Source organism: Anser cygnoides, chromosome 3 (genome assembly GCF_040182565.1).
Source record: "Anser cygnoides isolate HZ-2024a breed goose chromosome 3, Taihu_goose_T2T_genome, whole genome shotgun sequence".
In the NCBI taxonomy this organism is placed as follows: Eukaryota; Metazoa; Chordata; class Aves; order Anseriformes; family Anatidae; genus Anser; species Anser cygnoides.
The window spans coordinates 4,951,685-4,975,238 of NC_089875.1; the positions used below are offsets into that span (position 1 = coordinate 4,951,685).

Sequence of the window (23,554 nt, forward strand, 5' to 3'; positions counted from 1 at the left end):
TACCCAGGAGGTTGACCTCAGAGATTTTGGTAGAATATCACCACATAATGAACTGAGTATACTCATGATGTACATAATTCACCAGTGCGGGTCATTCATGTGGGCAACTCCCTCTCTAGAAGGCAGTGCTCCTTCACCACACCAGCACGTGTCCAATAGTATCTGACAAACCATTCCAAGTGCTTACCAGCATTGGCTTTGCTAGAGTAATTACTATGAAAGATGGGGGTGTTAAAACTGATTACCTTGTACTTGCCTTTGGTTGAAAAAGTGTACACAGAGACCTCAGACGCATCTTTGTTGGCAAAACTACTTGTTAAGCTACTGTAACTGGATAAAGAGTACGATGAACCTTTCAGAAATATCAGCTCTGGAGGCAAAACTGTTTCCAAGGAAATATTCATGCTGTGCTTTATGACCAGACTGCTGTTTCTCTGCTTGTATCCTCACGACGTGAGAAGCCACCCCAAAAGTTCTTGTACAATGGCTTTCAAACTGACCCAGACCGCTTCCAAATGAGATGCAAAAGAAGAAGTGGACAGCCATTGCAAGGACTGAATTTGTTGTGTGTGGTTCCAATAATCATCACTTTGTAAAGTTTACTTTGGATACTGAGACACCATTTACAGTATGCAACATTCTTTTTCTGTTAGGCCCAACGTCCATTTTTTGTTTGTGAAACTATAGATATATCTTACAGAAAAGTCACATTGGTATCAAATTATTTTGTGAGGCTGTGTATTATTCTGGTAGTTATTGGCAGTGAAACCCAGCAGAATGAAGCTCCTCTCTTGCTAGAAACTTTGTGCAGAAGAAACTTTTGACTACAGAATCAAAGCCTTTCTTTTTAGCAGCCCTAGTACAGCAAGTACATTCCAGTTAGCAACTTTTATTGTTATATTTTATGACAATCTCACTTGCTGGTTAACAAAATGAAAGTATCTTTAGGAACAATGATATTTGATTGACACTTTAAAAAGGCCCGAATTTAATCTACAGAAAACAATGCAGTGCTGAGACACTAATGCACAATCTATTGTTCCAGGAGACAGGGGAAACAAGTTTGATGAAACATTTAAAATCAACACTGCAATGGATTAAAAATAGTTGCTATTTGAAGAGATTTAAACACTGACGAATCCAATGAATTCTTATACAAATATGAAATACCTTAAAATATCCATTCAATTAGTCAATATTTTTAAAGGAACCTGAAAAATTTATTTTACTTTTATTGTATTTAATATGAAAAGCTCAACACAAAGGGCAGTGATCATTACAGCTCCTCTTTATTGCTGTTGGCAGGACAGGATTGATATCACTTCCTTACAGAGCATCTTGGCTTGAGAAGACATGAAAAAAGATCTGGTCCAATGACATCACCTAAGTTAAGGTTTTATAGCACTGAGCCGAATGAAAGCTTTTTCTTGCATACACTTGTACTACACGGTTGATGTCACAAGACACTCAAGCAATAATGAAGTGATTCATACTGCAACCTCTGGTTGATTCACCCTGCAGAGACTCAGTAAAATGCTGAGTCTCATCAACTTACAGAATTTGGTGTGGCTTAGCTGATTATCCTGGGGGCAAGGTATACAAAAATTTAAAATTAAGTTAAAAAAATCCATCATATGGTAAGAAACACCTCTCATTTTTCAACAAACATCCTCTTGAGAAAAAAAGTCAAGCTCTCAAACAGATCTTGATTAAGCAGACCAAAATTTAACAACTATTAGTTTGCATCCTTTTTTTTCTCCATTTTTAACAAAATTCTAAGTAACATTATTAGAAAATGATTTCTTACCACGATAATGTTCCCCTACAGCACAACGGAGATTAACCCATCTCTTCATAAAATAGGCAGTAATGTGAAAACTGTTGGCTGCAACATAAAACAAAGAGATGATAATAATAAGTGTAAAGGTATATCAGGCATTTTGGTCTCAAAGTGTTGCACATCTACAAAGATAAGATTGGTTGAAAGAAGCTGCGGCTCAAGAAAACATAACTTTAAAGAAATATTTTAAAAAGAAACTGCTCATATTGAAATCTCAAGAAATTACTACCTGGAACAGGAGAAAAAAAATCTAAACCTACTAAACTTCAAGTTCTGGTACACAACCACAGAAACATAGTTAAGTCAATTAATTGATCACAGTTGCTATCCACGTAATAAGCTACTGTCCCAGTCATTAGTCCACAAGGCTAGACTCCTAGTTACTGCTATGTTTTCATTCATATTCTGCACGAAAACTACGGGTAACCCTTTATTTAACTGCATTTAACTACTTTCTGGAGAAAGACAACATGCTCAAAGCTGATACAAAAAAATGCCAGCTATAAAAAAAAAAATGCCAGCTATAAAAATCCACAAGAGGCCTAATTACCTCCACTTGCATTGAATTAAGTGAGAAATGCATACATTTAGACTCCTCAGTATCTACAAGCACACAGAGCTAGCCTGGCTGCCCCAGCAATACCTGTAATGTACATAGAGGTTTCTTCAGTTTCCATTCCTGAGAATGACAGAAATCCTTGTGCACCAGGAGCATAAGAAAAGGACAGAAAGGATTATATTACAGCAAAGAGACTCCAAGACTAGAGCTAAGGAAGTCAGCTTTTACTTTTGTTCTACTTTAATTCCCAAACGACCCTGGGTAAATCAGAACTTGATTCATAAAGGTATTTAGCAACTTAACTCCCACTGAAATTGAAAGAAGTTAGAACCTGTGACTCCTCCTACTCCGTCTCCTCTATAGTCTCTCCTTACACCTCAGTAAAATGAATTTGCAAAAGGCAATTAATGACATTTCCCCTGACTCTGATGGGTTCTGCAAAACTTATAATAGTGGTCTTTCCAAGACAGTCAGCTACCCTAGGTGCAATTACCACAGGAGTTCAAAAATCAAGTGCTACTGCTGTTCTTCTCTCCAAACATTTAACAGGATGTAAGGGAAGCCCATACGCTCCTGTCCCAATCCCTGGAGTGAGTGCTAAAGCATATCGTATTCGTAAATATAATACAAAAAATGCACGTCCTCTCCTGCAGTCTGTAGCTCTCCTACTTGTACTCCAGATCTCCTAGAGCTCACCATGAAGTGCTGCTCAGGATCACCCCTCATTAAGAACTATAGGTATTGATCATAATCAATCCCTTTGAAATTTATCAGCCATCTTTTTTCCTTCCCCTCAGGAAGATACTGAAAATTTGACTTCCCGTTAAAGATCAAGTCAAGATTCGACAAGTTAAGCCATCCTTTGAAAATGATGAGCGCTAGAGAAAAAATTGGATGTAATCCACCACCTTTATTAACTGAATATTTATGAACACAATTAAAGAAAATTACTTTTAGCAATTTCCAGTTTGGCATCCATAATTCTTTAACATTATTGGTAGGATTAGCCAAATCAAGGAATTTGCCCTTCACATAAATAAGTGTGATGATAGCATTTCCACTGTGATCTCTATAATGCCAAAAAAAAGTAACATTCACAGAAGTACAACTCTCCAAACAAATTTCCAAAACCAGAAATAGGAGTCTTTCCACCTCCGTGTATCTGAAAAATTTTATTTTTCTTGAGAAGCAATAGAAATGAAAAAAGTGTGAATCTTTTGCTTTTACACAGAGAAGAGCACAATAATTCATTCATGAAATTCTTTTAAGAATCAGGTGACACATACATCTGTTTATTTGTCTTGCTATCCTGGTATTCTCTAAGAGGTTATGCATTTAATCGTATTTGATTGACTAATGGCCTAACAAAGTTTCAAATTCTTCTTCAAGGCCCTTGATTCAGCCAGTTACTGTTCCCTGGAGCAGAACACCTACCTCCAATCTATCAAAATACATGCATAAGAGATGCAGAGAGCTTCACACTATTTTTGCAGTGTCAGCTCAGGTCTGACAGTATTATAGAGCCCTCATGGGGAACTGGCAATATGCTCTGCCTGGAGGGACTAACACTAGAGAAGAATTTTTCTTTCCATGACTATTTGCTGCTTGACTTTGCTGAAAAAGCCAAAAGATTATTTGCTGTTACTTATTGCTAGCAGTAGAAAAAAAAGTTTAAGACGCATTGCATTTAAAATACCTATATTTTGAAACTATCCCACAGCTACGCTTATCAAATGTTTTGAAACCCTCTTGTATGCAACATCTAATCCAACCCATAAAGTCAGCTCGAGTTCATAAACTTCCCAGTATTAAAATTGTCAGGATTATTGCAGAACTATAAAAACTGTGCTATCGTCTTTCTGCTTCCTGCAAGAGAAATATATTATCCAATTAACCACTCTGCTTCAAGGAAGAAGCAGCTAAAAAGTAAGCCCCACAAGGGCACCTTATCTCACAACCTCATGCACCTTGCAGGTGTTTTTTTTTTTTTTTTTTTTTTAAACTTTCTACACAGTTACTCCGCATGAGTCTCAATCTGCTCTAAGATTCAGACCTGTCCACCATCAACGCTGTTTATATACTAGCATATGCTGATGTTGATTTAGGGCAAGCTATGCATTATGCTCCAGAAAAGAAAGCCAGTGTATACTCTGCGAGCACCAAAAGCTGCTCGTCATGCTGTCTGTAAGGAGGGACCAAGTGAGATGTACCAAATAATCCAGCATTAACTCCTTTTAAGCACACTGTAGGAGGTTTACCCTCAAGCTGCAAAGGACTTTTGCAGCCAGTAAGAGAGAAATTTCACAGATCCTGGGATCAGCAAATCTACTCAGCCTAACCTTCAGGTTCCTCTTCATCATACAATGCAGAGACAGCTCCATTTTGTAGATTACCAACAGAGAAGCAGAAATATAAATTTTCTTAGTGGTCTGGAGTCTTTTTTTCTTCTCAACTGTGCACCTAAAACATCAGATCCCAGTTCCAAAAAACAAACAAACAAGCTAAACCAAACCAAAACTCTGGAGCCCCCAGATGTGACTGAATAAAAGTAATTCTAGAAAAGCCACAGCTTTCTCGGCTGTAACATGCACCAGTGAGTGCTGCCTTTTAGGGGAACGGTAATTTGCCCTGCCTGTTATATTTCATAGTCCCAAGACACTGAGAGGAAGTATCAGACACTGACTCTGTGCTGTAAAACTATCCAGCACCACTTGTTTGCCGAAGGAGTTAGAGCCAAGCTGCCTTGAGCTTCCAGCGGGCTGCCAAGAGGCGGCTGTGGTACAGCATCCAGCAGCGGGAAGCCCTCTCCCACGGCTATTCGAGCCCGCTCATCTGGAGCCTGGGAAAATGCCTCTGAGCCACTGAGTTATCTGGAGTAGCCTGGCAGGTGTTCACCTCCCAGCGGAATCGGGCACCTGCACGGCTCCGCAACCAACTTGGGGCAAGTCTTTGCCAAAGCCACAGCTCGGGCCTGAGGAGGATGATTGCCCCCCGAAAGCTTCCATATCTGAGAGGCACCGATTTCTCATTGCACAGGGGTTTTACACCAGATTTAAACACAAATAACAATAAATAAAACATTTTTTTCTCCTAGCCTAGGCATTTCATGTTTCTAACAGGTTATCCTTGTCTAGGACTGCCTCTGTTCATAAAGTAAGATCACAGATACTGTCAACATATGTTAAAGTAAGATGAATTTCTTTGGTTACAACTTGAAAATAAATATATAGGTGCATTAGGCTTTCTGAAATACTGTATTGTACATTTAAAAATCTACATTTTGCTTATGCTAGATTAATTATTCCATGCAAATTAAGCTATTCGAGTAATAATGTTTACAGTATATAGAGCTTTTCATCTTCAAAGTGCTCTACAGACATATTATTACACCGTTTTTTAGCGGTCATATTTCTCCTCTTAAAATTATTCACCACCAAATCCAAATTCCTCATCATTTGTAAACTTAGAAAAGAACACTTTTATTCTAAACCTAATGTTGATTCTGCATGTTTTCTCTCCCAGAAGAAATTCAGTTCTTCACACCATCTGCTCCAGGTCACTATTTCTAATTTAGATGAGATTCAAAACCAATTGTTGCATGTAAATTTAAGTCTAAGTCTAGGGTAAGCTAGGGGCAGCAGAATGGCAGGGAACAACACAAGAAGCCACCAAGACTTCCTGAGCCTTTTCTGGTGTTCTGAAAGGGTACGGGATTTCCAGGGCATTATCTCAGATCACACACACAAAAAGTATGAGCTTCATGTGTAACAACTACAAGCATAACTGATCTTCATCTAATGTAAATTTTTATACAGCAGATAACCAATGGGTTCAGACCAACTTATACAGCTGAGGATGTCAGCCAGTCTTTCCATACATTCTCCCTTCAGTTTAAAAGATTTTTAATTATTTTTTAAATTTTCATTATTTCAAGTGATAATTATATGAAGTACACAGGAAAACATGTAATAAAAAACATCAAAAAAACCTTTTTTCCCCATTTTTAATACTTAAGAAAAAATACATTTTGGCCTTTAGATTTATACACAATAAACATGGCCTAAAAGAAAAGCCTGAGTACAGTACTGACTATATATACACGTATGTGTGTGTGAATACGTGCATGTCAGGAAGAACTAGGGCATATAAGCTAAGAGGCATTAATGCAGCACTGCAGGCGCTATTCTCCATGCACAAAAACAAAGCACTCCTCCCTTATGGTTCTACCAATTGCTCCCTTGCGCTGCAAGTATGCAGGGTCTGATCTTGATAACTCATATATCTGCAAATAAATTCAATGATGCAGTTTTGTTCTGTATTTTCCAGGGTGCCTTACAGCCAGTTTTAACCAAGTACAGGCAAAAATTGATTATTGATTTTTTTTTTCTCCTTATTTTCCCTTTCACAATTTTGTCAGTATTAGCACTATTCTTCTAGTCACTAAGTCTTCTGAAAACAGGCTATTTGTTAACACATATAGGTAGAAGATCTATCTCATCAAGGATTTGGGAGCAAGATTTGGCTCCTATCAGGAAACAGGGCCCCTGCTGGATGGAGTAAAGAAAGCTTCGAATTAATCTGATCATGACAGGAAGAGATATGCCTAGCAGAATCCTTTTTGCTATTGGAACACAGATTTTTGGACATGGCACAGTATCTGAAACCTTCAGTCCATGAGCCATTAGCAGCAAAACTGGACTGATGAAACCTAAGAGCAGGATTGTAAGGCTCTCCTCTAGCTGGGAAGGGGAGGAATTCACTCTAACTTCGGAGCTATGCTGAGCAAACTGGATCCAGTATAAGGCATTTTTTGGCCTGCTTGTCATGGGTATTCTGGAGAGAAGAACTGAAAAGAAAACAAGTGCCAGACCATCCGGCTGCAAGGTGAGAAACGCATCTGATGGAGACCCTCAGAATATGCCAGCTCTGAAGGTGAAAAACATACCTTCCCCTCACTAAAACTTGAGGTGGAGAGGCAGACTGATCCAATCCCAGAGAGCAGCTTTCTCACAACCCATTCATAATGTAACAGCAATAATAGCTAGCACCACCTGCCAATGCATTCAAGCAGATAAAGTAGAGCCATATATTTGAAGGTCAGTGTACCATTACCACAGACAATTGTTTTCTAATAGGAGACAAGATTTGATTTCACCCTTTTGTTGATCTCAAATTTAATGACCATGTTATTTATTGCACATGACAGACTTCCACACATGAACCGAAAGCTGCTTGTGAATCCTCAATGTTCTGAGCATATAAACAGTATTCCAGGGGAATCCACGTGCCTGGAGCTCTTTAACCACTGGAACAAGCCTGATAACTGAGGAGGAGTAAGGCATCTGTCAGTGCCAGCCAAAAGGCAGGGAGAACTGAAAAGTAAGCCCTCTGGTAAATGCTGTGACACAAGTCAGCAGCAGAGGAGAATCTCAAGTCTTTTCAAAGCAGCTATATTGCCTTGAAGGAGCAGCTTAGTCAAAAACTGATGCCACATTTGCACATACTGTCCATTCAGCACCATGCTGAGCATCTCCCCCAGACTAGCTAGACACAGCTGTATCCGAATCAAGCAGTGTCACATACTTACATCACTGAATTCCTAGTAGCGATAAAAGTAAGCCTGCCTGTAGAAGGTAGCTTCTAGCTAAAATGAAACAGCCTCGGTGATGGTGACAAGTCTGACTTAGAGGGTGCAAGGGAATGCACAGGGTGGCCTTTAAAGCATGAGTCACTTTTTAAAAATATGACCTTTAAGCCTGTCTCTGTCCTTGAAGATATCCATGAGCTTCATGAAAATTTTTGATGCTATGAAATACTTGAAAGGGAGGATTTTGCTTTCTGAATGCCATGAATCTCTACGAAACAAAATCACGTCTAGAAAAAAAACAAAAACAAAAACAACAAAAAAACAACTAAAATGTGAATATGAGACTTTCGGAATTTATCAAACATGACTGGTTCCCCTTATTGTTCATTAGAACAACATTATTGTAGGTGCCAATGCTATGATGTTAAAAGACTCTCAAATACAGGCAAGCAAACCTTTCACAAGTTTCCAGGCTCTTTCCCCTTTCCTCCCCCGGTAATAGGAAATAACTTCTGCAAAACATTCTTCCCCAAGAAGAAAAGGTTTTAACCCTATAGCTCCCACAGCTGACAAAGACTTTCATCTTCTACCAATAACAAGGTCTTTAGGCAAGGGTCACTAAAATGTCAGGAACAAGTTTTGAACATGTGGAGAAATGTATGTTGTACCACACTGCTACAAAACCTATGGGTCTGGTGAAAAAAAGACAGAGTCGGCCTCTGGAGGCATGGTGGGAGGGCATGAGGGGAAAGAAAAGCCAGTAGCAGGTATCTTCTGCAGAACTTTAAAAAGATGGCATGAAATGTGGAAAGGTGGTTTCTGCAAAGCTGATCCTGATACACAGCAGCAATCAACATTGTCTTTTTTTTTGCTATTATTATTTTTTCTCTCCAGACTCCTATTAGGACAGCCCAGTGGATCTAAGAGGTAGATGTTGATTGATGGTCATGAACCCTCTCTTCTTCTGCCCTATCATCTCAAGCACACTCCAAAAGCAAGTGAGTTGGAAGAAATGCCTGTGAACTTGAACCAGCATACATTTCACAGAGTTGTCTGAACAAAGCAGGTTGTGCCAGGGGTTCACAGGTTCTTCTCTGTTCACACAACTGATTCTTTAGGTTTTTAACATCTCGGAATAGAAGGAAATTCTGTAGCACGGCAAATAGTTGGAAAGCCAACACAATGAAGCCTTCTGTATTTTTTTTTTTTTTAATGCTAGAAAGTGGACCGTAATTAAGCCAGCTGCTGAAAGGCTCTACTTCAAAATAATCCTCAAAATCCACTCCAATGCAAAGAGGATACCACCAAAAGGACCAAGCCTGACCAAAGATTGTGATCATCTGATCAGTGCCACTCAGCTCTGGCAGTGAAGCAGGTGCCAGTTGTCGTGCAAGGAGCTGGCACCTGACCTCAAAAGGCTTTGTAGCAAGCTGCTCAGTTAAGCCTACTCAAAAGGACAGCATTATAAGGGACCACCTGAATTGTGCAGCTCAATCTCTTGTAGTCACTGGCATCAGCGCACCAGATACTAAGTGCCCAAAGGTGCATAGGACATCCTCTTTCTCAGTATTCAATAGCAAATGCAAAATGACCAAAGAACATGAGCCTATCAGGTGCCACGGAAATACAACAAAAAAAGAACAGACAACCATTGCCCATACCCTATGACACATACACACACACAAAAGAAAACCAAATATTTTAATTAAAAGAGTATCAGAAAGATGCTCTGCAAACAAATACAGGACTGTTGCCTTCTATTTTTTCTCTAAAGCAAGCTTTGTCACTTAAACAACTTTGTTTTCCACAAATACATATACAGAATATTGCAATATAGAATGTTCCTCCCTGGATAACCATTCTTTACTGTGCATTAGAATGTCTCAAATCCTCTTACCACATCCACAATGCACATTCAAGATTGCACTCAATTTTTTTCCCCTTCTCAATTAAGAATCGTTACTAATTGCTGCACTACTAAATTTTAATTTACTTCCATATGTTTTTTTACTAAATTAAGGCCCAGGCCCTGCAAAGCTTGGCCAGTGTAGTTTTGTTAATGTTCTGTCACTTGTGCCTTTGTAGTCAATGGAAATAATTCAGCGTGTATAATAAACAATTTACCTAGCACCTTGACTGATGATGGCTAAACCTATAGAATCAAATACACACAACTGCTCTCATTGAACTATTTACATAAGAAGAGTGTGCATGACTTTTTTTTCTCAGGAATTGGACTTCTACCTCTACCTGGATGGATTTCTGAGAAGCCTTCTAAAAATTTTCCAAATACAAATAAACCCACAAGAATGTTTGCAATTTAAGAAGCTGTATTTTCTCTCTTTGTTATATGATAATGAAACTTAAGAACAAAAGGACATAAAGGAGAGTATTATTGTGTAATATGGTAATAAGGAAAGTTGAAGAGAAGCTCATGTTCATATTTAACCATCAAATTACACCCACAATTACTTCCAGCTATAATGAAACTACAAAGGACAAAGTTCAACACGTATCTATAATGATTTTTTTTTTCTTAAGATGCGGTGTCCATTTCTGTTTTTGTTGGACTGCTGGTTATTGTTTGGGAACTCAGACTTTTACGGAGTGCAAGGGTTAAAGATGTGTAAAACAGATTTTCTCACAGTTTAAAGAGAACAAAACAACACATTTAGGAAACCAGACAGCGAAAAGGTCAAAACGTTACACTTCCAGGTCAAACTTCTGGTTGCAATTAAGTAAATTCCTCCAAACATTTCTAGGGAAATCATATTTCTTTTAGGTTTTAATTCAAATCCCTACTCTTTCTTGCTTACATTGCAAGCAAAATAGTATTGCTCTCTTTAGAAAGAGTCAATAGAAAGTACCTACTTTTTCTTTTTTTTCTTCCCTTTCTTAAATTAAAGGAACCTGATGTCATCTCAATATAAAAATCAAATAGTTATTTTTTCATCTCATTTAACATACAGTTGAACTAATTTTAAAAAAGCAGAAGAGACTATCACACCTAGGTCATTTTAAAAAAGAGTCTTTCTTCTGCCCTTAGAAATATTTCTCTTTTCATCCACTTTCATTATTTACAATTTCATAATTGTATTTTATTATTTTTAAATAAAGAATCAAGGTATTCTTCCTTCCCATGCAGTTAGTTATGAGAGAAACCTTCAAACCTAAGATGCTGTAAAAGGTCCTGATGCTGCAAACACATGCCTGCTAAAACAGCTCTGCAAATCTCAGCAACTCCTATTACTGCTCAACAAGACCACTTATGTCTACAAAACTGAATCTATGCCCCAGTAGCACAGATTTTCACTTTTTAACAGACATCCAAAACACATGGTCACCGCATCTGTGCACAGAAAACAAGCACAACAGGAAGGTAAAGATATGCAGCATATATGTTTTTGAAAATGCATAATAGGTAGGCCTGGTATACATCTAAACAACAGTACCCACTACACACAGATGCACTCTTACATACCCAAATGTGTGTGGGGGGGTGGGGAGTGGGGAATGGGAAATGGAAATCCTAAGGACGTACTCATACTACAATAAAACTTAGCCAAACACAAAAATATGACCAGATTCAGATATTTGCAACCACTTTACTTCAGGAGAATGAACTTATTATTGCCACTCTGCCCTCACTAGAAGATGACATTTGAGCTTCATCTGTGCAATATTCCAGGAAGCACAGGCTCCTAGCAATCCCACAGATAGATTTTAAAGTTCAGACAGCAAAGGAAAATCAGATTGCTTGTACTGACCAAATAATGTATTCTCCAATATTTTAAACATTCTAACACATGGAATCTGAGCATCCATTAAATGCAGACCACAGGATCTACAAAATGCTGCTAGGAGAAATCCAATTTGCCATGTTCATAAAGGATAGAAAAGAAAGTCAAATTTATTCCTCAGAAAATTCTACACTGAGCACTTTAAAATCTATTCCTACTGTGCCTAGCGTTTAAACGGGTCTAAAGGAGCTGAACACTGACATCCTATCCTCTGAATTCCTGCTTCCAGGTGACAATAGAAGCTTTAAAAACTACACAAAGCAAAGAATAAAATACTTTGAAAAGGAACAGATGTTGCAAAGAAGAATCAGGCAGCAAAGAAATGGCAAGTGTTTAGAGACCAATTTTCAAAATCCCCCCATGTGGATTCCAAAAACACTGGATGCCAAGTTATCTTTCAAAGGTAGCTATATAATTCCCTGGCCTAGTTGAGAATCACTTTGATATTCTCAAGTGAGTAGCAACCAAGTAAAGCAGAAATTATAAGTAAGGTTCATCTTGCCTAACTTGCAACATCTACAGACTAGCATTCTGCACTCCATTTTTAACTGATAGAAACAAGCTCTTCTGGAACATGATTCACATCACCTGACAATCTATTTTAAATATATGTATCTGATGAATTGTGCTCAACAAGTGCCCACCTACTTCCATTAGTTGTGAAGAGAGTTTAAACCGCTAGACCAGATGTAGGTGTTTACAGTATATTTGTACAAAGTTAGATACAATTAATTCTATGCTGCATGTTTTGGATAGGCAAATTGACTATTAGCTTCTAGCCAGTGCTGATAAACTAAAGGGAAGACATAATTCTACTTTGTAAATACACAATTAATGGGTACTGACTCTATGCCTAGCTATACAACTAAAACACCAAAAAATGAAATTTAGGTGTGTATAAATATATATGTGTTTGCATAAACTGAGGTTCTAACAGCAAAATTACCACGCAGATCTAGTTGGATGCTACAGAAAGACCTTTATGTTTGATATGGATAGAAAGATAGTAGCTGTCATGTTTGTGCATGCAACCACAGACTTTGTGCACATGCATAGAGAGCAGTAATTTTTGTAATAGGAATAAAAAAATATGGAAACAAGAAAAAAGAATCATGATGCAAGCAAGAGGAAAACAATGAATTAAGCAGGTATAAATTAAAGGTCTGAGGTAAAAGCTGTTTTCAAAACTAAAGTCAAATTTTCACAAAAATACACCAAGTTAAACAACTCTCCTATCGTTTTAAGAAAATGACGTATTTGTTTTCAATATTAACCATGTAAAACACTTTATTATATCTTTAAAAATAAATAAAATGCTATTTTATTTCCTATCTATGACCATAACTTCACAAGGGAGATGCTCTCAGGGAATAAGTAAAATAAGCAGAAAGAATTCAACCTATCTAGTGCTGCCCTTGCAAATGTCCCACGTAAGACAGTGATAGCAATTGCTAAAGTAATTGCTAAAGTCTGCAAATAATCAGTTCAGTATCAGGAAAAAGACAAATGTAGATCCTTCAATCTAGAAAGACCAGAACTTCCTCTGACAGTCTTTGAAGCACACCAACCCCCCTCCAACGTACTAATGAGTTTTCAGTTTACAGTGCAGGCTTTTTCCAGAGATGTTTGATGAGAAAGGCCATACTGGATAAGATCAAAAGTCCATATAGCTTAACGCCTTGCATTTAAACATCACTAGAAGTGCATACAATGGGAAACCAAACACAAGAGCAAACTGCACGTAATATTTCCCCCAATACTCTCCTGGCCTCCAAGTACTCTCAGCTCAGACCTTCACTGAGCCAAAGGAAATTTCTGTGAACTCTGTACCCTTCCTGGATTCCTCTCCCATGTTCTTGCCAAAGCCCATGGGCTCAACACAAGCTTTTATCATCCCCATTATCCTTCGGTGAAGAGTTTCACAGTTCTGCTAACTACTTTGATTTCAACTAACTTCATTTGATGCCCACTTTTTCCCAAACTGGAAGAGGAGGAGACTACAAGTGATTCTGTAGGCCTGTTGTGTCCTCCCCAGTTATTATCTTTCTGGGCTGGATGGAGTCCTAGCACACCAAGCTGTTCTTTCGCATGTTCCCTGTACTGCATTTCCTTATCTGGAATCATCTTCGTTGCCTTTCTTGGAGCTCTTCCCAATTCTTTTGCATTGAAATCTAAGATAAGAGAAAAATCACTAAAGAGAAAACACCTAAACAGGACATCAGTATATTTTTGTGTTCTCACTACATATCCTCTCCTCCCTGTGACAACAAAAAATTCAGATATATAATTTTATCTTCTAGAAGAAAACATATTCCAGTAAAAAAACAGATGCCTTTACACCCCCATTAGCTGGCTGTAAAAGAAAAAAAAAAAAAAGAAAAAAGAAAAAAGACATCTAAAGCAAACACAGGAAATATTAAGTACAAAATACTAATCAAAACATTTTGCATAAGTTATTGCATAAGTTGCTGCATACTTCAGGGAGCTATGAGCCTCTGTTGTCGCAGAGGGATGAATGTAAGTTTAAAGTTCACAAAGATCTGCAGGACTGGGCCACAAATCATAAATTACTCCATTGTAAAGAAGCTGCAGTATAATTCTTTTGAGAGAGAGAAATCAAAATGTGCAACTGCAAACATCAAAGTTCATTCAAAAGACTTCTGTCCTCCACAGTCCCTGTGGTAGCTTTTCTGACAAAGCTTATTCTCCCTGCAGTTACACCCATCAAGTTTTTGTGTAGTTGCTCTTTAAGGAAGACAGACGAAATAAGTCTTGTTAAAAACAAATGAAACATTATTTCACAACAGAGGAATAAGAGTTAACAGCTAGTGGGAATACTTTAAATCATTTGTGCTGCTACAAGACTGTAACAGGGAACATACCCTATGAACGTCTACATTTCATATTGTATAGTGACAGTGAACACTCGTAAGGCAAATGCGAGGTCAGAACAGTTTGGAACCATCATGATTTATTGTATATTTTTGTTAGTTTACAGGAGCCAAACAAACAGTTTCATGAGCAACAGGACAAATGAAACGTATTTTCTTATGAAATGGAGCCTTATGCATCTTTTAATATTCAATAAGATGTGAACTTTGACTCTGGATCTTTGTAAGGCTGAACTATTCATAACAGCACTATCACTTCTTCCAGTTTGTCATTTCAGTAAGCTTATCGGACATTAATGGCTGACAAATGTAACGTCTAAGATTTCTACCGGTTCGTAAAGTTCAATCACATTTAGGAAAAGTAATTGGAGGAAAAAGATGGACAGGCAAACAGACACAGACAGAAAACATGATCACAATTAGCCCCATTTTCTTATAAAAATAAAATAATACCAAAAAAAAGAAAAAGAAAATGCAGATAAAATCAATCTACGAGCTCTCTGTGCCATGTGACAGCATGCTCTCTAATTATTTTCACTGCAGAATAGACTACAATAAAAACATCTGAAATCAGAGCAAAAATGTTCCACAATCAAGCCAAGAAAAACAAGAAGGATGCTAGGGAAGGAATGAGAAAAGATCTGAAAACGACTTGTAGGGTAAACATAGTGAGCCTTCTCCTTGAATAGGGGGAAGAAGGAGGTCTGTACAAGATACCTCCTTCCTTCCATTTCTAAGGTGGAGATTTCTACCAGCCATATTTGCTTTACACATCTTCCTTTATATTTCCTCTGTGCACATGTAAACTTTGCCTTCTTCCTTAATTTTCACAGTCCGCCCTTTGTCATGCTCCTATATTTAGCATCTCTACTTGGATTTCTTTATGAGCAGTCTGTAGTTATTTAATTCTTATTGTTCTTACTCAGAAACAACCACCTTCTGTGGAACATGAAAAACCAGGCTTTGCTTCCAGGCTGTTCAGAACTACAGCCTTTCTGTATCTAAGTAAGCATCATGACACACTAAGATGCTTGGCATCATCACTAGAAACAACCATGAGTTACTGAGCAGCACGATTGCTGTGAACTGAAAACGTATGGCACACATATACACACATAAGCAACAGTTCTAATTTTAAAGCTTATACAATTGTAAAGTGAAGTGTGTTTTTTTTTTTAAAAAGAAAAAAAGCAAAATTCACCAATACATGGCCTATTGATATTATTATTATTATTATTGGTTGACTTAAATTCATTGAAAATAGTGCAAGCAAACCACATGTGGTCGATGCCCTTCTTGCACAATTTTGGCCATGCAGATTGCATGCAGGCAAAGTTAAATCTTCGTAAACCTACCTCATCTAAAGTTTCTCTTAAAAAATAAAACAAATCAAAATCAAACACGTTTGGACATCAATTAAACACAGGAAACAGAGTTTATACCAAAATCTATGTCCAAAGACTAAATTAAAGCTTACTTTGGCAAATTGTTCATACTGGCCATTTGGGAGGGGTGGGGAAATTGTTCAGACAGAAGAAAGAATAGGAAGAACTTGCTTGTCTTGGCTACTTTCTCTCATTTTTCCATTCTTTCTTTCTTTCTTTCTTCTCCTATGTGTAACACCCACAGATTTCCTAATGGGATGGTATGCGACCCACCACATACTGCTGTGTGGGTGTAACTTAAATGAAAAAGAAATGTAAATTAACAAGTAACACGCACAGATATTTACATTCTGTGCCACAAAACTGAAAGGTGGTATTAAATAAGATTAACGTTAAACATAATAAAATATTAATATTTAAAAGAAATTGTGGTAGCTGAAAAAAATTCTCTTCAAAACATTAATGGTAGCCAATTTAACAACAGTCTTCTCTACAGATCTAGAAAGCAGAACCAGATCTACTAATCCAAGTAAGGTAGCTTGGCTTCTATTTCTGAGGAAAATCATAATATAACATGCTTTGATAGCAAGCTTTCAGGCTTAATATTGGTCTAATAATTCTGGTTCTAATAACTTCCGAATATATCCTGCAACGTGGAGAACACGCTACTTAAAATTGATCTGAAACAATGCAAGTTCAAACAAGGGTGGGGTGCTCAGCTGTGATACTTGAAGCAGTAAATCACCAACTAATACACATCTTAGTGTTCGCCACACATCCACTCTTCCTTGCCACAGCAGTGATTTTACAGCAGCGCATCTCTAGACACAGGCTTGCATGACTTTGAGCAAAAGAAAACCATTCCGTTTGAAGAACTCAAACACTTTTTAAAACCTCCAAATACAACATTAACTGCAAGCTTCAACATTTATTTCACCACCAGCAGCTACAGAACACGTACGTAGTTAGCCACATATCAAGCTTGAACATTTCTTTGTATACTACAAAACATTGTCAGACAAACACTGGCCAGCTATCTTGCACTTCCTCTGTTTGGGGAAAAAAAAAACAAAAATGTATCTGTGTACTCCACCAACAGAAACTGTGAACCTAGAGAGGAAGGTAACAGACCAGAGTTTCTGAAGCCACATTTGCGTGATGATAACTGACAGAGTTAGACGTGGCTCACCTAAAAGGGTCAGACCCTCAGAGGTAGGTCCCCGTTGCTCTGGTGAACACCCACCTACTATTTTGTTATTTCCTTCTCAGGTAAGAATAGACTTGAATGTAACATGAATAAACTTGATTCTTGGACGTGAACAAAGCACACCTTTCTTACAAATTACAGCCCTGAGCAAAGCAGGCTGAGGGAAGAGGAAAGAGATTTGGAAATTAAGTTCAACATGAATGTTCGTTATCACAGACTGTTTTCTTTCTTTTTTTCTTTTTTTTTTTTTTTTTTTTTTTAAGTGTTAATTAATGATGGCAAGATTAACTGCAGAAAACTCAGGGAACAGTAATTCTGCCTCATCCAAAGTAAATATTCTTTAATCTAAAACTGTCACAGATATAACTGATGACCTTAAGCTCTTCATTTTCAGGAAATAAGGGAAAGAATCAAGCAGAAGATCAGTTCACAACTGTGGGGCAACATACAAGTATTTTGACTTAAAAGTTCATGCTATACAGGAAAATACAGAACCTTAACTCAAGAAATTACCGCATATGTTTGCATATATAAAAACAATCAGCCTGTCTGGGAGTTTTATCTTCCAAAATCATTGTTTTTGAAAACATACTTTTTACTGAGACAGGAAACTTAAAAAATAAACAATGAAAAATCACTCATAAAAGAAAGTACAGAAAAACCTCAAAAAATCTCAGAACTTCCGATCTCACCCTTTGTAATGGCCTGCCTTCACTATAAGAAAATTCTATTTGTTCACTCAGAACTAGAAACGCACAGGGGCTCTTTACTGTCACAAGTTTATAATATGCTCCAGGCTGGTAATAAACAAAAGTCATTATTTCCTAAGAAGTGTTTAAAAAAAGATTGATTTTGAGGTGTAACACTAGATAAGCCTATCATCTGTAAAACCTACCATGATGACAAAAACGGCTAGCGAAATAACATTAAACAAACACTGGCAAGGCATTAGGTCTTAACGTAAGAACACAAGTTACAGTAATCACTATTTTTAGATTTAAAATGTATGTACTGAAATTGCATCTTTTAGTCTCACCACCCTTACACACACACACAAATCCAACAACATTGTTGCAGTTGGGTAAATGTTCTTACAACTGCTTTTTTTTCTGCACAGTAATCATTCCCTCCAAAGCATTCCAAGGTCACAGAAATCTGCAGGAACACAGATGAATTGACAAATGCCATTTATCACATCATAGCAACTTTTTATGAACTAATATATTGCAAGAGGAAGGAGAAGGGAAAATATTATTTCTAAATTTCTATATTTCTAAAATAAAAAGTGTTCAAGTAAATGCCCAGCTTCCCAAAACAGATTTCCATCAGCTTTAGAGGACCCAGGATTATACCGTTTATTCTGCTTAATGACAGCCCTTCATACTAATAGTATAAGTGGTATGTTCTTTTTTTCCAACGATGTATAGAAAATTAAAACCTACTGAATTTTTTCAATAACACGGCCGAAGTTATTTCACACCCCCCAAAAAAAAGATATTTTGGCTTTACTAAATTTCCTGATTGCAACTTTTTCATGAAAAAAAAATAAAGAACAACAGTTTCCACCATATTTTACCTTATTTTACTATAAAATCTATCATTGATTTTACCTGTAATAAACAAAGGAGCAGATGATGCATGTTCCATCGATTTCCACTGACCACGTTGTTTAGGCGCTTCCAAGTAGTGCTTGACCCTCGAAGCAACAACCTCTTCCAGGAGCATGCAGACCTCCTGAAAGAGCAACCATTTGCCTATTCACATCTAAGCTTTCACGAATGTCCACAGACACACAACAGAAATCAGTATGAAATCACTCTCTCTAACACAAAACCTAAAAACATTATCTACAGTCAGATACTGAGGTATTAGAGTTGAGAAGCACATAATTAAGGAAATGCATTGGAATGAAAGAAAAAAAAATCAAACAATTTTGCTACACATTCTGAAGAATAAGAGAGGAAATACATTATGATTCAGATAAGACAGTGCATGATACAATGTCAATTATTTATAGAAAGCTGTTAATGTTCTTACTAGGCAGATGAAATACATTATGACAATAAGATAATATTCATTTTTGAACAGCAAATTAAATTCATTTGCATGTGAAGTAGGAAAAATACATAAGTGTATGATAACATTAGAAATTTAAGCAAAATATTAGTAAAAATACTGCCACGAATTGTTAGCACAGACTGTGAGAATCCTTATAAACCACAACAGATATTTCAATTCAATTTGGTGTAATTTTGGAAGGAAAGACCTAGAGCTAACTTGGTCACAGTAATGTAATTTCTCCAATTCATTTTGATTTTTCTCTTTCTAACCACAACCATTTGTATCTTTCATGCTTCCTTCAACAAGTGAAAACAAAAAACATATATAACTCAGAAAGAAGAAATCTTTCACCCAGGTTTTTCTTCACCCAGAATAACCATAGAAAAAAAAACACACCTTGAAATAAAAGCAAAAAATTACTCTCTCAAATACTAGAAAAAAAAAATCAGATTTAGACATACACACAGTCGAGCCTTTTTCTTCAGTATTTTCATTTTTATTTGTGTGCAGCTATATGCTCAAAGAAACTGTACTTTGTGGCATACAAAGACATTTTACCTTTTTATAGTGTTTGGAAAACAGACAAAATTATATTAGTACCATCTAAAATAAAATATGTTGGCTTGAAATTTATTTTTGATTAATCTAGAAAGAATGCAGAGCAACAGCATTTTTAACATACTGCTCTAAATGAAAGCAACATTCATATATTGGTCAACCACAAACAGTATTTTCTCCTTACAGTTCGAAATACTTTTTCCTTTCCGCTTGAAAAATACAATTATAAAATACAGTATCTACTTATTCTTCTGTTTAACTCATTAAAGCGATCTCATTACACATTCCTTAAGCAGGACTATGCATTCAGGTCAGAATGACAAAGTCTAGAAAGCAGCAGAAACAGTTTGTATTTGGTTCCTTCTGCAACAAAAAGATTAGCATGAGCTTCCTTAATTTACATGAAAAACATTTATTTTAGTTATGCTTATGGAAATATTATTTAAATGGCTCTCCACAAGGAACTACATAGACTCATATTTTAAAAAGTATAAACAGGAGCAGTTTTCAAGACAATCCTCTCTTGGTTATTTTCCACCGCTAAAAAGAACTCGTGACTTAGACCTTCTGCATGCATATGGAGAGATCACAGCAATGATGTGAAGGGAAATCTGTCTAAAAAAGAAACGTTTCTTGAAGTACAAAGCTAAAACTTTGACTTTGTCATTCCAGGGGAAAAGAAGGAGGACATAAAGGGCAGGGAAATTAGAAAGGGCAGGAGGACAGAAAGAGAGAAAAGCTCCCCAAACGCCTCAGATTATCGATTTGCACCCAGCAGTGTTTGCACTTGGCAGTCCCAAAGTGACTCCACAACCACCACAAGTGACAGCAGCGTGCAGGCTGTGGTCTGTGGAACGCCCAGCCAGACAGCGTGCACCGCGTCGTCTTACACCATCCTCGTGCATACAGGCCCTCCCGCAGTTCCCAGGCTGCTCTACGCAAGTCCCACTCCAGCAGGAGCTGGCATGAGAGGCCAGCACCACTCCCTCCCTCCAGCCCGAATCACAGGGCTGGCAGAGGCATGCCCAGCCCTCTTCTGCAGCGGGGCGCTGCCACGCACCCACATTACGTCCTTCCACACAGCCCCGTATCCTGTAAAGGGCAGCCGTCAGAAGTCATCGTGTTTGTGTTACAGGGGTCCTAAGAGGCACGGTTTGCCTCATTTTCCCTACAGTTCATCATACAGGCAGCCAAACCAGGCTGTACCACCATTAGTGGGCTCTGTTGTTTCCAAATTCTGGAAATTTAAATAAAAATAAAAAATGTTGACGTGAAAGTTTGAAAGCTCTCAAAAAAATATGTATATATAGACATAATCTGACCTTTTCCTCCCCAGTCTAACAAAGACTCTGTGTAAGACTTTCAGTAAGCAAACTGTGAAGCTATTGGAATCACACTTCTTGGTTGCTGAAAATATGCAACCTTCGTACTTTGCTCAAAATATGCAGTCACAGAAATGTAATGAATGCTGCCCTGTCATGCCTCTTTATTAAATCAATCATGACCTAATTTCCTGAAATTCGTATCTTTTGTTTTGGCAGTCATACAGAATACGTTTTGAAAACACATAGAAGTCATAACCAAGATAGTAAAACTGGTTATAAATAGAAGCAGTAATGAGCATTCATTTAGTCAGAAGAAAGAAATATAAAAGATTTCCCCTATTTTCTTCTTTTTCTGGTTATTAAAGCACAAATCAGACGGACCACATACTGTTAAGTATTCTGCTTTCACTCCCTCGGGATACTAATTTATTGTTTCTTTTATTTTTATTTTTATTTGAACACATTACTTTAAGACATACAGGGATGTTCTGTAGTGACAAGTTAATTATGCCATTATTAGGAAATCTATCTGCTGAAAATTACCGTAACAGAGACTTGCGGGAAAGTCCACAGGCATTTGAAACATGTCTTGCATTCGTTTTCAATAGGGAACTTCTCAAGTTCCCACACAGCCTAAAATAGGGGAAAACTCCAGCCAGGAACTCATCACAAGATTCTAACAGAAATCACAGAGTCAGATGAAAGTTACATTCCTAATTTTGCTGGTCACTGATGCTCTGATTTTCCAAGATTTCATCCACTTTCAGAACTTTTAAACGATTCATTTAAAAATAAAGATTGGCAATCTCTTTTAATAAGATACAGTGGTTCTACAACACTTTATCATGCATATTCATTGTATTTTCTTGCACTTGCTCTCTAAATAAAAAACTTCTCAAAATGAGGCAAAGCAATTAACAGATATTTCACTAACAACCTCTGCGGAAATGATACCTGTCACAATCCATTTTTCATCACTCAGGATAGTTTACAAAAGAGAAACATACCATGAGAGGTAAGTTTTTAAAAATGAAGTTATTTAAGACAGAAAAATCAAAACCACATGCGCACACACACACGGAGTTTAAAAATTAAAAGGTAAATAGAAAGCGGTCATTAGTGACCCAAAAAGCACACTTAGGGGTCCCACAGCAACCGTTCAGTTAGGCATAACTAGCAATATTCTCAACATAACACTGAAAAAGTCTGAACAGTTCTATGTGATCCAAGTTTTTCCCTGCAACCACATGCCTTTGAAGTAGAATTGATATTTATTGTACCTCTTTCTCGTGATCTGAAAACCAGCTGGTGTCTTTACTGGAGCCTTGAGGCAAAATATGAACATCCACCAAAACAGCAAAGTTCCCACACTGGAGGAGAAAAAAAAAAGAAAAAAAGGTTCAACTGTAGCTGCTAGGAAGCAAATGTCAAGCAGAGAAGGAAGTAAACAATCAGGTAAGCATATGCATCTGATTCAGCAATACAGCAGGCATCATATAAAAGCTTGTGGAAGGTTATAAAGTACAGAATTACAAATTTACCACCATTGTCTGTGGATTTAATGAGAAATTAGGGTGCCAGACACATCGTGGGTAGCTAACTAAAACATTTAAACAATAACAGCAAGCACAAGCACACTGAACTTTAACCTACAGGCCACTTCAAAATCTGAGTTCAGGCAAAATTTACCACATGAAAAATAAACGATTTCCTCACCAAATTCCCATCATTATATTTTCTGATAATTTAGTACTGTATTAGCTATCCTAAAATTAGTAATTCTTTAAAACCTCACCCTCTTTAAAAGTCTTTTCCTCTTTCCAAATTACCTAATAAAAGGAACAGCAAGTTTGAAGAATATTCATTGGCATCTGTCATTTAGCCAATACTTTGAATGGTTAAACGATAACAAGACTAAATTATCAATTACTGTAATATGAAATTGCTAGGATGATGCAGGCTATATCCCAAGTCATGTTAACTATTTCTAAAATTCCTTAATAGGCCTTAATTGAGGACAGCAATATATAAGACTTAATTATTTCTGGTTGTCAGTATATCAGGTGCAAACACATCTCCCTATACGTACCACACCCTAGCGAAAGAATAATGCCTCATTTCACGTGCAGAAGTACAGTACGTTGTAAGCCAAAGCATTCCCTTTCTTCTACTGTACTACAGCACCAAATCTCATTCGTCCTTGAAGTAAACAACTTGCAAGGTAAGAGCCAACATCACCATTCTCTTTTGGCTGCTTGTGCCTCTGTTGTGCTGCAATAAACTGTCTTTGAGAAGACTGGACATATGTGGTCATGGCAATTGCACATCTGGAATGTCTCAT

At 37.3% G+C, this 23,554-nt stretch overlaps 1 protein-coding gene across 9 annotated transcripts in view; it reads right to left on the reverse strand.

Moving 5' to 3' along the window:
- SLX4IP (SLX4 interacting protein) overlaps nt 1–23,554 on the reverse strand; it is a 79,545-nt gene that overhangs the window by 17,418 nt on the left and 38,573 nt on the right. For 2 of the 9 annotated variants that reach the window (XM_066995375.1, XM_066995376.1), the window contains 4 exons: nt 22,494–22,583; nt 18,880–19,003; nt 2,484–2,537; nt 1,808–1,885 (listed from right to left, as the gene is read on the reverse strand). In XM_066995375.1, the coding sequence (XP_066851476.1) occupies nt 1,808–1,885; nt 2,484–2,537; nt 18,880–19,003; nt 22,494–22,583 (346 nt within the window). Of the gene's footprint in view, nt 1–1,807; nt 1,886–2,483; nt 2,538–18,879; nt 19,004–21,756; nt 21,847–22,493; nt 22,584–23,554 lie in introns of all 9 variants that reach the window. The other 7 variants (XM_066995378.1, XM_066995379.1, XM_066995380.1 and 4 more) reach the window with 5 other exon arrangements.